Genomic DNA, 18,402 nt, shown 5'->3' on the forward strand with positions numbered 1-18,402 from the left:
TCTCACCTCCAAGATGACAGACCTAATTGTAGGATAGTCTTTTCCTCATTTCTCTGGCAAAATGAATCTTTAACTATACCTTAGAGCGCAGAACAGCCCCATTAGGGGAGATTTTTCTTGCATTAGCTATTATCTGCAGCTTGGTTCTTCATAAAGGAAGACACAGGTTCAAGTGAAGGAAAGGGTGAAATGTAGGTGTCACACCTTATTGGATGAATCACTCAAAAAAGTATGTGGGGGAGCCTCACAACATACCTCTTCTAGACTCCCTGACACAGCATTTTATGTTTTACAGTATGCTTAGGATTCTTTAATAAGGGAAACATAAGACTCCATGAAACTTAGGAAAGTGGACCTTTCAGGACCTACATTCTACTTTGTGGCATTTAACTTGGCAGTTGTGTCCTACAGCTTCCTTAGCATGGTGTTTGTTTCTGTTAAGGCCAACATAAAATTCAGAAAATGCTGAAAGGGCTTATTTGCATTCATGGTATTATCAACTCTTTAAAATCTATGAAGATTTGCATGGAATCTAGTTTGCCCCTAGGATGCTTGACATTTCTTCCTGAAAAACTGGATTTATGTTCCAGTATCTTCACACCCACAAAATCACACAAGCGGATGTGTACACATAGATAACCATGTACACAAAGAGACATAGACATGCATACAAACACATGCACAGAATCACTGTTGACTCTTTTTCGGTAGTGTTTTGGTTAAATATAATTAACAATTAAATGCTTTTTTTTGGAACATCTTTCCAGGGATTCAGTTGTTCTGCTCAAACTTTCTTCACAGCTGAAGAAGACAAAATTGCAGCCTTTTTTATTGAATTAATTTGATTTTTGTCTTTTGTCCTGCCAGCTATCAAAATTGTCAAATAAACCAGCTTTGATTCATAAATAATGGTTCCATTATATTTACTGTGCCACTGGTCAGAGTACCTGAAATTTTAATTCACTTGTTCAGCTAAATTTCATCCTCAGTTCACGGCCATAAAATTCTGTATTGACAAACTTTCAAACCAACTTTGACTCTGAGGTATCTAGTCAACATTTTTCTTCTGTGTGGATATTAGTTTATTGAATAAGTGGCATCTGTTTTCCTCCACATCACTAGTGGAGTAGGTATTTCCTTTTGACAGCTTTGCACGATTTATGGGTTTGTATGCTCTGAAGAAAAATAGTACTAAGCAAAAAATTCCAATTCATTACCTCTTAGTACTTAATTAAGTTCATACACATTGCACACTATAGGTGAACCCTGAAATGACTGTGACAGCCACTGAGCTGCAAGTTAGATTATCTTTGGAAGACATAGAGACTTTTAATTATCTTGAACTCATTTTTCCATCTATGATATTCATATATTTTCCTTCTATTTTGTTGTCTCCATCAGATGTACCAAACCATTCCAAAACCAAGATTATATCCTTAGCTATTTCCTTTTATCTGCACATTTAGGCACCAAGTGTTTTTACAAATAGTGAAGTCAAGCAATGGTTTTTATCGGCTTACTTCACACAGCTGAAGATGAATTATGTCGTACAGGCCTCTCCTAATAATGGTTTGGTTTTGGAAATGATAACAGCTTGATAAAAGAAGAAAGCAGTGGATCTGGCTATCAGTAGATACAGAAATAAAGAGAGCCTGGGCTTTACCTGTCAGGGTTCTGCGTACACACATGCATCTGTAAGAGGATCCGCTGGGTGAAAGTCTTAAAGCATTGCCCACATTTCCAAAGATGCCAGTCACTGAACTCAGAATTTAGTTGGCTTGTTGAAGTTGGGCTTGCAAGAACTCGTTGGTTTTTGACACTGATCTGGTTAAATCCTGACTCGATGGACCCAGACTTATCCAGGAGAGAAAAATTTCTGCTACACGGAGTCTGTGGAAATACTATGGATCGCTGTGGAGTGGCAGGGGATAGTTTGCTACTTTTATTAAATGGCTGTAGGGTGTCTTGTCTGGACATGGCCTCCATTACAGTCGAAGGGACATTCACTGGGAGAAAACAAGAAAAGTAAATAAGATCCTTTTTATGCCTTTTTAAAACTAATACAGTGTTGGGAGATACCAAAAAAAAATACCAACATCCATTTTCTTGACACTAGAATTAAACAACTTTATTTTAACAATGCACAAAAAATGGGCTTGAATGAGACAATGATCTGAATGGATGATGTTGATTCTGTGACACTGAAATGAAAATTCATGTAAAGGGGCGTCTGAAACTGAAAGGACTCAGAGAAGCCTGACCGTGGTATACATTTATTGCACATGGGATTTCCATCTGAAAGAAAGTGCTGCTGCACTTCTGATACCCTGACTCTGCATGTTGCAGTCAACGTGTCCAATTGTTATATCACAGACAAGCATGAATTTTGAGAGCATGGGAAAAAAATCCTTGCTCCAACACTCCTTGAGATACAACAGGGCTTAAATATCTACTGCAGCAATAGTTCTCTATCCTTTTAAAGGGCAGCCACTAAGTATATTATACTATTATATCTCACAAATGGTCACACAGCCAATACAGTACAAAGCCAGTGACTTCACTATGTCTTGTATGATTAAGGCTAATAATAACAGTTGGATCACCACAAGACAACACAAAGTATAGGCAGAGATATCTTTGTGCATCAATTTTCCACCTACAAAATAGGAACAAAAATTGTTTCTAGTCCCATGAAGGTCTGACAATTATCAATTAACTATGGCTTATGAGGCACTCAGATATTTCAGCAACAAATGCAATATACTGTTCTCACAAAGAAGTGATTTAGTGCTGAATTTGAATGTTGCATGATAAAGAAGGCAGAAGGCCAAACATATAGAAGAAAGTTGAACAGCTGCCTTGCTCCTTGAGTACCATCTAGATAATGCAGTGAATGAAGCAAGGGTCCTATGGAAAAATGGGGTCAGCTAATGAAAGATTGTACCACAATGCAAAAAGAAATGTAATTTAGGTCACCTGGGTCCAGTATCTTCTCATGTTTTCTAATGTTGTCATGCTCAACCTCATGAGATAATCTTTTAATCAGGATTTTAAAATTAAATATTGTATGCATATGTCTATGTCTACATATGTTCACACATTTAGTTACTGTCACAAAGTATTTGTATGTACATATCCACATATAGGTACATAACACCTACTAAACAGGTGGTTAGAAACTGCAACTCTTTTAAGGTAAATCATGATGAAATATGAGAATTAAATTTCAGTTGTGAGCTGGAATCATCCAACAGTATTTAATATACAATAAAAAAGTAATACATACTAATATTTTGGTAATATGTTAAATAATGAAAGTTACTTCACAGAGTTATGTTCTAATATCTTCCATCAATCATAATGACTCCAATATTATAATATCACATGCTATGTAATTTACTTATTGTTGAGGTCCTTTCTAGGCTATTCTTTTCTGGAGTATCTGAGGACCTGATTTCTAAGTATAGTTACATTGATGGGACTGCCCATCACAAGTTTCCAGACCTATAATGCATCATCTATGTCTCTTCAGTACAATGGACAATTTGTATACTTTCATTTTGCCCCAACATTCCCACACAAGAAGCAGATCACCTTTTTTTGTAATTGTGTTCATAAAAGTCCAGAGAAGCAATAAGATCAGGATATTAAAGACCTAAGTAACAAAAGCAGAGTTTGTACTGGGTGAAAATACCCCTATGCAGAAGGTCTACTCTGAGGGCTTAAGTGGCACTTAACCCAGTCTGCAGTTGTCTCAATGCTCAGAGATAATTTTCATCTACTCGTGTCAGTCTCTCTGTGAATGAAACTGTGGTTTCTCTCACAACAAAATAGCAAATGACAATATTTAGAGATTTTAGCCATAAGGTTTTGCTTTTCAAATAAAGGTTTTGTAAACTTCAGCTCATGAAAGAAAGAACAATATTTCTATATTGTACACTGCAAAGCATGAGTTTTATCAGCAAACATTATTGTCAGTAATTAAATTTCTTTTAAACTTTTCTCAAGACCAACAGATTTGAAAACTTAAGATGAGAAAGGATGTTTATTTTTGACAGTTTAATCCCTGCTATCTTGCTGTTTTATTGCTGCATGGTTCAGTATTTAAGTTGTTACAAGACACGAGTTCATCCTAGCACTGCTGTTTAAGTATCCAAGTACCTGACCAAAAGAATACATTGATTAAATTGATTAAGCATGGTCAGCCACAAGGTTACTTTAGACCAAAGTCAATCAGGCATCCATTATTGGTTTCTTCCACCACGTAGATACACATAGCTGTCAAAATGGAAGAGAGGTCTTTGATGCAAGCTCTAATCAAGTTCCATACACAAACAGTGAAACTGAAGGGCATGCTTGGATCACCCATTCCCGTTACAGACAAAGGTATCCAGCACTAGATTGCACTGGGTCTGTGTTATGATACATGTTTAATTTTGTGATGATTCCTAGCAAACTAAAAATAAAATATTGAGAAAGGATAGAAGAATGGATGGAAATGGGGATGGCCAGGATGGAATGGAGGTTCATTGTAATTTCAGGCTACTTACACTCAGTTTATATTTAGAAGAGATGGCTTTTACCTTTTAACCACAAGGATCTCATCTCTACAATCAGTCAGACAAAGTTTTTCTCTGCATACTCAGTGGTAATAGAATGACGAATCACTAACAGAGGCCTCGTGGACCTGCAATACATTACTGGTTTGGCAAGACAGTGTTCTGTGATAGATCTGATAACAATGGAGAGGGCAAAGCAAATTGGTTAAGAATAGACTAGGAATGAATCCCTTATAAGGAGGAGTGATTCTACACACTACCAAACTATGTGGGGCTGCCGTGGTGGGAAATCTGCTATTTATTTGCACATATCTGCACACTTCCAAACACCTCAATTTAATAGATAACCATACGATGATTTTGCACAACTTAAGTGTATCAGCTTCAGGTTTTATTTTGTACACATCAAGCTTACCTTAAACATATAATACTTTCATTTAGTATGTCTTAAAATACTCTAGGAAAATAGCTGATTGGGTATGAAACAGGAATTGGGTATGAAACAGGAAACAGGTAGAAATGCAAGGAAGAACTTACAATTTTCATCTTGTGCAATACACTGGAGAGGGATTCCAAAGAAAGATGTGTAGCTGTCATTGTACCACACCAACAGTTCGGTGCCCCTGGGGATATCTATACAAGCACGATAGAATATATTTGACCTAATCAAGAGAAAAATAAAAAATTGCCTAATTTAGGAATAGAATGTTTTCCTCTTATCATACACAGTATTGCAGTATAAATCCATTGTTTTGGAAGCATTTCTGCAGATAACTAAATGAAAAACTTACTGATTTAAAACCAAGTCTATCATTAAGGAAGGACTTTGCTCCTGTAGCACAGTCTAACAAAGGGCTTACAGGCACTTTGTACCTAACATAATTTAAACACTAAGATTTTAAAAGCACCAAGATTTTATGACAAGACAGATATTTTCTTGCAATGTGCCTTTTAAAGTGATTTTAGAAATGCTACATTTTTTCACACAGTACAAACATCAGAGTGGTACACAGAGTTCACTAAGTTCAGCCATTTAAACAGCTTAGCATTTGTCATCTAAGCTAAAGTTAACATATTTTAGGGGTAAATAGACAACAGTTCTTTCATTTGAATAAGTTCTTTTAGCAAGAAATTTGTAGTAGCATGATGTGGCCTTTCATTACAGCAATATACCACCAGAGAGAGAGATATCTTGGGTTGTTGAGTAGAATAGACTTTGGCTTAGGGAAATAAAAAAACAGGGTTAATCTGCGCATGCCACCATAAGATCTTCCCCTGTATGGCATCAATGTAACATCAATGATCCTTCAGTAAGTATAAATTAGTTTTACCATAAATGTGATATGTTACCACATTGCTCTGTGGGAAAAGACTGTGGATATTCCTAGACCACTGAACTGGGAGTTGAGGGAAAAAATAGGAAAAATCCTAGATTCTCTAGCATAAAAACAAGAACCTTACTCTGATCTTGCACTGATGTAAATAGCTTCAGAGTGATACTTCTACAGTGAACAGATTTACATGCAGGCAAAAACTGCGTAAGGTTAGAATCAGGCACAAGATAAAAGAAAAATGTTATCAGTTTGTAGCGGCTTTCCCTTAGGCTTCACATGGGACAGTAAAAACACACTCCTGTGAGATGGATAGAAATTCAATATATACAAGAAGAACACTCCAGTCTCACTGAAGAATTACATACCAAAATGATACAGTCAAAGTACCAAGAAATGACCATTTTTTATAACAGCTTATGTAAGGCAGAAAACCATCTATAGACCAAAAAAAAATGTTAGGCCTCAACCGGTTTTCTGAGTGAAGAATTGCTACAAACGTTAGCCTGAAGTTCAAGATAAAAGTGTTTAGGGTTGGTAGGCCTTAAATTTAGACTTTCTATAAAGAATTGGCTGTAGCGATGCAATTTGTTCCTTGTATAACACTGCAGACATAAGGAGAATCTTTTACCACATTTTTCATGGCAGTGAGATATGCACTTGTCAACATATTTTGTCACCGCAAAGTGGCTCTTGGCAACAGGATCATAAAGATCAATAAAAAAGTGCAGATTCTCAATATTTTACTAGCAGCTGCAAAAATTTCATTTATCTTGTTATTTTCCTCGCTTACTGCCACCCTGTCTCAGGAGGGCACTGCTAGCTAAGCAGAACGGTTTTCCTACCCTTCTATGAATATCTGACAAAAACTCTCCCCTTTGCGTCTCCCCCTCTCCTTTTCTCCTCCTTCTCGTCTCCTCTTCTCCCTCTCTTTCTTCCCAGAGCTGTGCATTTCATTAATTCTTTCCACTGTTACACAAAAATGAAAATTGGAGCCATGCTATAAATTACCAGCATCTCCTAACTTGAGAAAAATTGAGTCTACTTTGTACTTCACCCTTGTAACATTTCATCTCTCAGTTTGGCTTCCCTTAACATAAACACAGCAGCCCGGCAAATGAATGTGCTAAAACCAAATGACACACTTTGCCGCTGAAAGAGCAGAACTGTTTTTGAGCAATGGGTGGTCTGTGAGGCTTGGAGTAGGCAGGGAAAAAAGAAGTGTAAGCGTACACCATCCCTTACAAGCGTGCAGAGCTTCCAAAACTCGCAGAAATCTCTGCATGCTGAAGTACATCAAAGGGATTTTTCCCTTTTCGGATAATATTTCCTTTGCTGACATGTATTTAGTATTGTGGTTGGATGACTCATAAAGATAGCTTCATGGCGTCCCAACGCAGTTGAAGCAGAACACATGCCAACAAACATTATTGTCAGCCTCAAAATAAAAACAAAACGTTCAGCTAAGGGTCAATCAATCAAGAGCACTTTGAAGAAAATTCCATTTAGATATTACAAATCATAACAGAATGAATTTAAACCAGCTGACTTTCTGTGAGGAGGACGTCCATGTACAATAAAAATTAGGCTGGTTTTTCAGTATCCAACTTTTCTATTTTCTTACACTTGGATGCAGTCACTGGTGATGGATGCCAGTTTTTTAAATTGTGTTTTTGTAGTTCATTTTATAAAGATCTGAAGTAATCGAAAACAGATCAACAGAGGGAACTCTAAGTAGAAACTCTATCATGAAAGGAGAGTTGTAAAATCCACTTAATATTGACAGATGTGTAATGGCTTTCTCATGCTCACTTTTCATTTAGGTTTGTCATCTATATATGTGTACTCATTTTTTTTTTCTTATTTTTATATATATATATGTGTGTGCACACACCACCACACTGAGGAATAGTTCACAAGATACCTACAAAAATACTCTTTCATCGCGGCAATCTTTATTCATTATCCAGCATGTTTATTTAAAATCCAATGGGATTTTAGCTATAGATATCAGATATTTAAGGGTATAATAAAAGATTTGTAATGTATAAATAGTATTGTTAATTTTTAACTGTGGCATTATTTAGTCAACTGGCCAGAGAATAAAAAAGCTGAAAATGCAATTGAACAATTTCACCATTGTTAAATTGGAACACTATGGGATAATCAAACTTTATATATATTTCATTTTAGCTGGCTTTTGTATGTTTTATTTTTAATTTTAAAGGTACCTGAAATAAGTTTTCTTCCTAAAGAAAAGAAACTCCACTCTCTAAAGCAACCAGCAAAAATCAGGACTGCTCACTGCAACTGGCAAGCCCGGGGCATTCTTTGATGTGCTTCCTACCACATTTAATAAAGCCAAGCAGTTGCTTCTGATTCTGAGGCAAAAGGTTTGTTTATAGCTGAGATTATATATTTATGTAATGCATTGTCTGGGTTTTCTGGATTTGTTTGTGAGTACAAAGTAAAATGCACCATAATTTCTTCACATTTTTCTTCACATTTTGACCTTCTCTAGCCAGCGACATAAGGAGGAACAAGCACTAGCAATCTTGGCTAGCAGGTGCACTCAGTGTATAAGCTTTAGGTGTATACATGTCTCATGACGGACTCCCAGAAAGCCTTTGGGTTCAAAATTCCTGCCATTTTTACCCTTCCTCTAGCACATGGCACCTTTAAGGGCAGAAGATTGCTTGTGTTGGCCTGCTTCTGATCAGACGGTTTGAAAATATGCAGAGGGCTCTGTGCAGTGTGGAAGTCACACGAGTAGCCTAGGGCCATACTTGTTCCCAGGAGCTCCAGGTCCAGCATGCTTACCACAATGGCTTCAGCTCAGGGCAACCAAACTTAAACTCATCTTCACTACACTCTGCAGCTTTTGTATTGCCCCAACCACATTCACAAAAGCTCTGCTACTGTCTTTGCAACCAAAGGCAATAGTACTGGTGACAACTACAGCCTGCCTTTTCACTAAAAATATTTCCGGTTTGTTGCATTGAGTAAATCAAAATGTACCTTACCTGTACTGAACGACTGTTAAGTTCTGTTCCCCGCAGTGCCTTGCACATCGGATATACCTCATCCAGCTTGACTTACTGGGTTCTCCACCATCAATAAAGTGCTGCAGTGTCCCATCTTGGTCATATATCTGGGGGAGATGTCACAAGGTCAAGTAGTTAGAACAAATCATCAGCAATCATTTTCACTGCTCTGCTGATGTCTCTCTGTGCCTTTTCCAGGAATTTATTGCCATGAGATTTGTCATTATGTACTGAGGCTCTTAAAAATCTACACGGAACAGCAGAAGAGTATTTTGAGTGATGCAAGTTTATCATGCTTCTTTTATCAAGCCAATCTTTTTGTATTAAACATATTTGTGGTGTCTCAAAGATGTGACTATGTTTCCCAAAGAATATTTAACCTATTTTGACAGGCTGGCCTTAAATAATGAACTGCCAGACAAACAAGAAAATCTGGATGTAAAGCCTGCATTGAAATGGCTGAAACATCTGAGCAAGGGGCAGTAGTAACCCCTAAACAAGTATCCTTTTCCTCACATCTCAGTTGCAGCAAGAGCATGTACTTCAGCAACCTCACATGATACATTAGGGAGTTATACGATTCATAATACCAAAACAAATGAGACTAGAAGGAAAAACAGAGTTGAAGATGCCTTTAGAAGTTCCCCTAAGACATATAATTTTTGAAGTAGTAAATGAGAAATCAGTCCTGAGGGAATCAAGGTCTTTCTAAACATTATATCCCTGCTAAGGACATGAGAACTAGTTACAGTCATTTTAAAAAAAGACAGAAGTAGTATGTCGCTATTCATGGATGGTCCCTCTGAAGTCAAAGAATAAAATTGCTCTGATGGCTCTGAAATTAAAAGATACATGTTTCATGCATACCTGCTCTTCTGACTGCTTAAAAAATATTATCTAGGAAGTGTTATTCCTAGTAAAAGCACATGGTCTAACAAGATTTTTACCTGTTACGCAACTACTTTGTTCAACTTCAGAAATGCATCTGAACAATTAGGTGCTTATCTGATGCAAAGCTGTTCTTCAGATCTTTTGCCCCTCCACAGACACCATCTGCTTTAATGATCTTACCCCCAAAATGTTATCCCTTTTGAAATTGCATGAGCCTAAACCAATGTCTTCTTGAAAGTACTAATTCTGCTAATTAAAAAGGAAGCACATTTATTACATTGAATTGAACATTTCTAGAGCAAGCAAATTAAAAATCTTGCATTTTTATTTCAATATCAAGAGAATAATCACAGAAATTATGTGACTATATTCAATATTTCTGATTTATTAAAAGAATGTTTCCTACAATGCACACAAGAACGTACACAGGAATCGAAATCCAGTTCTTTACTCCACCACATAACAGTCTCAAATTCAGAAGACAGCCTCGTTTTTGCTTTTGACCAAGAGAGACTGGGAGTAATCAGGAGCAATATATCCATTGTTAAAGAATGAGAGACACGGAAGTGTCCACAGAGATACTTATCGTTTGTTCCTGAGTGACTGTGACAAGGACCAGGTGGAGCCTGGCCAGATGCTCCTGTGTTGGAGAAGCAAGATGCTACACCAACATGCACTGACTGATGGAATAAAGTCAGAGAAATCAGAAGGGGTCCTCAGAGGCAAACAAATGTTGCAGTATGAGGGATTTAATTTACTTTTTATATATAGTAGCTTGTTGATTATCAACAAGGACTTATTCTTACGTAAACATGTTAATGTATGTTGAATATACGAGCAACATATGCTAAACAATAAAAATTTATAATGGAAATGAAAAAGTTTTACAGGAAATCAGCCTACAGAAAGGAAGAGAAGGAAAAATTAATGACTAACAGTGCTTGCTTGGCTGGGACCATTTTGGCAATATCTATCCAAACAGTCTCAGCACAGTGTTTATTATCTATTCATTTACATGGTGCTTACTAACATAACAATATATGGCTTAACGTGAGGCAAACACAATTCCCATAAATAAAGAGCTGATAGCTTCCTAATCCCCAGATGATATGAAACAGGAAAGACAAAGAAGACTGCCATAATCAGTACTGACAGCCATATCTAGACACAGGGACCTACTCAGAACTTTGTGTATATGGACGGTCATGAGCTGACAACAGAAATTAAAACCTGCCATGAAAATGCAGGACTGGAACCTTCTCAGGCCTTGGCCTGGAGTAGGAAGGACTGCTCTACAAGCAAGACTAAATATTTTCAAATGCTTTATTCTTGCAAGTACTGATGGTTAGATCAGTGACACTACGTTTTCCTTCCCTGGGGGGGATATTACTGACATTGCAAATTAAACTGCATAGTCAGAATCCATCCCACAGCGTTCTCATCCCTGCTCTTATAGGAATGAAAACCAGCTGTAAGGAAGCAGAAACCCTAACCTTAGAAGGGAAATAGCAACACTACATTGATTCTGTTAATTTGTCAAATTGCATAATACAGGTTAAAATCTGAAAAAACTTAACCGATGTGGTTATTATTATTCATATTACCATCGTGCACCATTTCTTATTCATTTTCCAGTTGCCTAAATCTGGCAACCACTGTATAATTGCCTGAAGAAACTATCATGAGAGAGCAAACCATGACCTACCATAAGAGAGGAAAAGCAAACCTGTAGCATAAACTGTGAAACCAGGCATTATAACAAACTATATGGATATACATATTTGCCTGCATCTGTGTTACTTAAACACTCACAGTATTATTTAAAAAAACTACTGCAGAATCTTGTGATAAACTAATGTAACTGAAAATCTCTGACTACCTCACTAGATCACTACATCCATCTAAAGTGGCATAACTTTTAACACATTGCAAGAGCCTCATGGCAAAGTAAAATACCATTTCTCCAAATCCCTATGGAGAATGTGTGCATTTTTTTCTGTATCTCACAACAGTAATTGGTCTAAGCAGTGGAAACAAAACTTTTTATTTCATTTTTCTACTTTGGTTACCATGGAAGTGTTACCTAAACTGCTCACTGGATCTTTTCCCTCTTCTGACCCAAAATACTTGTTAACTGTTTTTTTGCTGAGTTTTAAGGGACTTTTTGTTTTTCTTTAAGTGTTTCAAAGCTTTAAGTTTTTTTTTTTATGGTCTGTTCCAATTTTGAGGAATGCACCAGACTGCTTGCAGAGACCAGAGTCTGATAAAAGAGGACCACACTCACCTTCTCATTTAACATGACTTGCATTCCTCCTTAGCAGTTCCTATATAATTAATTAACTTCTTAACAGGTTCTTGACTATTTACAAGTAGTTCACTGGTATGTTACATATCAAGAGACTCAGAATGTGAAGCATATTATTATTCTACAAATGTCATCCTTTGATTTCAGAATACAACAGAAACAGTTTCATTTTCCAAGAAAGTAATTCCAAAGTATAACCAGCACAATTCAAGTCCTGTCTTTTCCTTTTTTTATATTTCTTTCCTTACAAACACCCAAGACATAAATACAGAAAGGCATGAGGTATATGATGAAATTTCTTACAGGGTGCCACCAATACTCATGACCTACACATGCATTCCAAGTGGGAAATATGAGAAAAAGCAGGTAGGATACGAATGTACTAATACTGATCAGGTTCATCTTGTAACAGTGTGCAAATATAAATTAAATATGAAGGACTGGATTTATTACCTGTTGGATTGGTTATTGATAATTATTTGGAGGCTCTAGATACTGAAACTTATCATGACAATGATAATAACAACACATAGTGGCAATAATAATATAATTTCTAAAGCACACAACATCTCATATAAGTGATGCTCTATGAACAACCATTACTAAGTAAAATAAACAACAGTTGCTGGAACATCTGTCACTCTGGCAACATACCAAGTCTAGGTAGGACCATGTAAGATTTAAGTAGTATTAACAGATAAGACAGAGCGCTAAAGAGCCTTCTGAGAACTCTCAATTACTTCAGTACTGACATAGTCAGTCTTGCTCCCTTGGATAGATGGGGGCAAAGGTAATTCCAGTAATAAAGACTGTTGTTCCAGTTTCTGGTACAGAAGCCACAGAATTTTAGAATAGAGGAGCCCAAATGTAATAGCACAGCTGCAGAGAAAGCCAAGATATGAAGCTATTAAAAACAATTTCACAGAAGAGACAGGGAGAGCAAAAATGGTTAGTTTGTTGGAGTTCCTTCCTCTCTATCTGTTGCTTTCCTTTGTTCTCTTTCCATGGCCTGCTAAAGGATTGTGTCTTTAGAAATTCTGCCTGCATTTTATTTTTCCATTTAGTCAAATAAAAAAGGTATTAGCATACAATTTAATTGACCTCTCATTCTCCTTCCAGACAGAGGGAGAAAAGTCTGGTCCTGAAAGTAGAATTTTTCTTTGCATGTACATTTGTATTGTAAAAGTAGTTATTAGAACCATTTTTTATGTTGCAAGACATCAAAAGAGATGTGAAGAAAACCGCAAAACATGCATGAATTAATTCTTACCATTAGTAGACAATCTTGCTTTTTGCTGTTCACTGCTATTCTCATTAACGTCACATACATAAGGTCATAGGATTTTCAAATCACTCAGCATTAGCTTTCTCCTCCCACAAGAAGTTCTACCCTTGACTTCAGTGGGAAGAGTCAAGATAGCAAGGAGTACTTCTGATGAGTACAAACATTTCATAAATCACCAACTGTGCATTTAAAAAACACAGATGTACTCTAAACTACTGAAAATACAGAGAAAACGGTTGTAACAGTCTGATGAAACAGACTGAATTGTCAGATGTGGTAGGATCCATACAAGTTATATTCTTTCTATAACAATGTATGACCCTACAAGACTCAGCAACACTGAAAGCTTCTTCCTTCACTGGTTTGTATATCAGAACTGAATAATCTCTACATTAGGCAAATCTCACTACTGTGAAACCTTGCTTTTGACATAACAACACTACATCCTCTACAGGTGACTGTATCCTAAACAGAAGTTGAAAACAATTCCAGAAAGAGCAATGGTTATAAACCTGGGTACTTAGCTGACAGTCTGTAAAAGGTGTGCAGTTATGGAAGATTACAGTCTAGACTAGACCTATAAAGCCTATTCTTGAAGCTAGAGAGAGCATCCCTGCTTTGTCAGAGCCAGCGAGACCCACTGCCTGACAGAATCTTTCTGATGCATCCTAAACATTGGGGTCCAGTTTCCTCCCTATGGCCCATAACTCTTCAGCCTCTCAGGCTGTGTTTCTCTGTCTATTTGTTCATTTGGATATGTGGAGAAGAAAGCTTCAGGCAAAAAGGCCCAGGATCTGTGTGTCTGCTATAGTCCTCTTTAGACTGGTTCCACTATTTGATTATTTCCTTTGAAGGAAACTGACATTTCTTTATCTCCCCCCCCCCCCCCCCCCCCTTTTTTTTTTTAATTTGCTTTACAGCATTGTATTCATCCCCTGGAATAAACTAGTACTGTAAGTAAAGTTGAATACATATATGCTTTGATAGACTGGGAGAGACTGTTCAGTGGCAGTGCTGGTAGAACAGAGCTCTACAGCCATCTTAATAAATGTCAAGGAAGGTTAGTTCCTTGGTAAAGCAGAAGAAATAGCAAACATTCACTTTTCTGAAAAGGTCTGAGACTCACACAGGTAAGTGCACAGTAAAATTCAGTGATTCAACTTGCCTAAGGCAGTGATTGTTAAGCAAAATGCCAATGGATTCTAGTGTTTACTATGACGTGTACATTATTTATTTGTTAGCATTTCTAATCTTGTCAAACTGAAAGCAAACTGGATTGTATGCATGACTTGATAACTTACTCATTTAAGTTGGATTCTGTGTAGTACATTGGTGCCTAGCTCCCTCTGAATCAACACACTGCCAAAGGACCTCATTATCTAGAAAGTTTGAAACGTTCAGAAGATGCTGCAGGAACTGAAAGAGAGGAGACAACTGACAAAATACCCTGAATAGATTACATTTAAGGAGCATAATTTAGGCTCAAAATCAAGCTACAGCTGGGTTCGTATTTGATAATAACAACTGTTTGAAGAATGAATGCTTTTAGACTTCAATTGTCTTTAATATTAGGAGCTGGGCATCTGGTTTAGAGGAGGAGGGCCCTTCTGAATATGCATCTTCTCCCTCTTACACATTGAATGAGAAAGCTGTGTAGAAACAATCATGCATTTAGCCATCACATCTTTCTGCTTTCATTCACTACCTTGCTGACCAAGTCAGGCTGTTCAGAATCCATTTTAAGAAGTCTTAGTGTCCCTATATAATAGAAATTATGAAATATAATGAAATTCTCAAACAAACTGCAATGTATGGAAAAGTCTCCAAATATAGCTTAACTAAAAAGAAACACTGACGTTGATAGATAATAATAACATTATATAATCACATCCTTTACAAAGACCACATCTCAAACACTGAAATACTTTGTAAATGGCATACTATCCTTTAGGTTACCTATACAGTAAAGAGGCAAATTATTCTTAACCAGTATAAAGAAATGTGTATTTATCACATTGTGATACCTCTAACTTTGATGCCTAATAAATATTACTGAATCTGTAATAACCAACTACACACATAAAACTGATATAAAAAAATAATAGTATACATGTCAGCAATCTCATTTTACTATAAGCTGAAACATTTGGACAAGTTCCCTATTCATCTGTATGGACATTATTTCTGAAAGACATTCATTATAAATGCTTCTCATATATTCCACTGTTGCTTGATAAGACTAGCGGATTTGTTTTGCCACTTAAAATATGTCTTCAGATTTTATATGGACAGATATCAGAATCAGAATTATAAATATGCTACAGATAACATCTAAGCTTGTTGGTGCATGATGAAATAAGAATGCTTTATTTTTATTATTATGTAAATAATGAAGGCTAGTTACTACAGTTTTTACATGTATGTGAAATAAATCTATGTTAATAACTAGTTATTTACTTCAAAGTGCTTCTATTTTTTAAATAACTGGATAATATTTTGTTGCCATGTATGAAATGCAACAGTTCATTTAAAGAATGATTTTTGGTTTTGCAATTTTTGTAGTACATGCAAATGGTGTCAATTTCTTTATACTTTGAATTAGCATGAACTTTTCCAAATGTTTTTAAATGCACCGAAGCATTATGAACTGTTATAAACTATTAACAGGATAGAAATCTGAAATAAATGAGCAAGGAGGAAATGCCAGAAGGTCTCACTGGTTAAAATCAGACTGAAATGTTCTCCAACATTTGTTGGCAATAATCTCCCTGGGATGCAACACCTCTGTGAAAATGCACAGAAATATATCCTGACAGCCAATGGTCTTTAACTGCTCACACTATTCAAAGCAATTTTCTACAATTAGCCATATCTGATATGGAGTGTACATCTTATAATATCTGCTTAATGTTTCTTCTCTTTAATCTAGCAGGCATCATCTAGCAAATTTTATAAAAGAGAATACTTGCCAACTAATATTAAAAGCTATTTAGTTTTAATGTTTCTCAAAGGATTATAGCATATGAAACTATAAACATTGTTTTGAACTGTCTGTGCTAGGTGAAAGGCTTCATCTCTCACTTAGACCCCAGTCCAGCAAACACTTACGCACATGTTGTAGTCCCATTGATCTCAATGGGACTACTCGTGTCTGAAATCAAGCATCTGTGTAAGCGGTTGGAGGACTGGGGCCTTATTCCATAAAGTGTCATGAGAGCAATGCCCTGCTGATTATGTGGACTTCATTAAATTATTTTTTTTTTAAGTCAAGTCTCAATGGTTTGTTTTGACACTAGCCCATGGAGGTCCTGGAATAGGGAAGAATTACACATAACACAAACCAGTGTTACTCAACACAGGGCAAGAAGGGGAAGACACAGAGCAGAAAAAACACACATGAAGGAACTTTGCACACATGCAAACAGGTCTGTAAAGGACCGGTGCTCTTCCAGTATGCACTGGCATAACATGGTCCCCTCAGTGTGAGCTTTTGCACTCTACTGACAGGTCCAGTGATAGGGCAGAAAAAGCGGTGGTGCTCTGGCCATAGGCCATTATGCAATGGAGACATGTTTGCTTGGTGTTGATATTTCCACCCTGCTCACCGCAGTGCATTCCCATGCAGCCTTAGCAGCAGAAGATCATGGGGAAGCAACAGACTGAAGTTATTCTCTGCAGTATCATTTATGTGGGACATAGAGCATGAAGAGAAAAATTGTTGCCAATGTATGCTCAGTATCCAGAGACCAGGAAAAAAACAGACTAAAAAGGAAAAGATTGTTTAAAAACAGGGAGGCAAATGATCAAAGCTGAAATAACCCAAACAGAAGACTCTCACACTAGTTGGCTGGTAGATGTATATCCCAGTATGCATATCAGGGAGGGAGTTACAAGAAGACTATAAGGGTCTGATGCTGAAAACTCTCACTCGTCTGGAAAGCCTCACTGAACTTACTCAGTAACAAAGCTCCTAAAATGATATTCTGAGCCAGAGAATCAAGACAGTTGTGACCTTTGTTGCCCCCAGTGCCTCTGAAAACATGACTGATTCTTTTGCAAGGTAATGAAAGAGCTTTGGCCATTTTCTTGCAGCTTCTCAAAACCTTTACACATTACAAAGTAAAATTAAAAAGTGTTTGCTTCGTATTTTTTAAAGCAACCAAATATTCCAGAAGGGTCCTCTGTCATTCAGCTGAGATGTTCTCTCAGCCTATTTCCATATAGTCAATACACCCAACCAGTTGGGCAAAGAATTAAAAGGGTGAAATAGCTAACCATAAACATAATGTGACAGAGCACAGCACTCCAAAGCAGCATGTACAAAAACAAGTTTTGGCAGATTTCATCACTCAGCATCAAGCTAGGCAATGCAGCTGAAACAAGTGAGTGGGTACATAGCTCCTAAGGTGACTTACTGATAACTCGATGACCTTAGAGAAATCATTCAGGACCAAAAGTCACTAATAAATGGAAATAATTCTAAAGTGCCCTGATTTAATATGTGAGAAGGAAGGAAATTGCAGGAAGACCAAGGAAGGTCTGTTGTTCCAATGTGACTCGGGGCTTACCTTACTACTGATCAAGAGGAAGTTGATGGCACAAGGAGAGAAGAGTTTTTTTATCCCTCACTCCTGTAATTTCTGTTGAGTACATTTTCAAAACATGTTTTCTACCTGTGTTTTCATAGCTTTGTGCATAAAACTGCATCTATGTGTGGATTAGCACTTCCGGGAAGGTAGCAGGTTTTAGATTTACAAATCCCAGCCTCAATGCTTAGCGATATTTTCAGACATGTTAAAGTAGGGCACACAGAATATATGGCACAGTTATTCTGTAAATGATGCTTGCTAGATCAGGGCTTTTGTTTGTTTTCACTTTGAAGCACTTGAGTCTTCTCATTCTTTTCTTTAGGATTTTTTAAAGCTCCAATACCATATCAACATGAGCATTTTGAGAACCGGTTTAGAAATGTACGTATCTTCTCAAG

At 36.9% G+C, this 18,402-nt stretch overlaps 1 protein-coding gene across 1 annotated transcript in view; it reads right to left on the reverse strand.

Annotated features, from left to right (window-relative positions):
* The window catches only part of PRDM6 (PR/SET domain 6), a 72,986-nt gene that overhangs the window by 15,056 nt on the left and 39,528 nt on the right, over positions 1 to 18,402 (reverse strand). Inside the window, exons 3-5 of the mRNA XM_074813353.1 lie at positions 8,914 to 9,041; positions 5,097 to 5,221; positions 1,664 to 2,006 (exon numbers count right to left, since the gene is read on the reverse strand). Coding sequence (XP_074669454.1) covers positions 1,664 to 2,006; positions 5,097 to 5,221; positions 8,914 to 9,041 — 596 coding nt within the window. The remainder of the gene's footprint in view (positions 1 to 1,663; positions 2,007 to 5,096; positions 5,222 to 8,913; positions 9,042 to 18,402) is intronic.

The sequence above is a fragment of the Strix aluco genome, chromosome Z (genome assembly GCF_031877795.1).
Source record: "Strix aluco isolate bStrAlu1 chromosome Z, bStrAlu1.hap1, whole genome shotgun sequence".
NCBI classification, from domain to species: domain Eukaryota; kingdom Metazoa; phylum Chordata; class Aves; order Strigiformes; family Strigidae; genus Strix; species Strix aluco.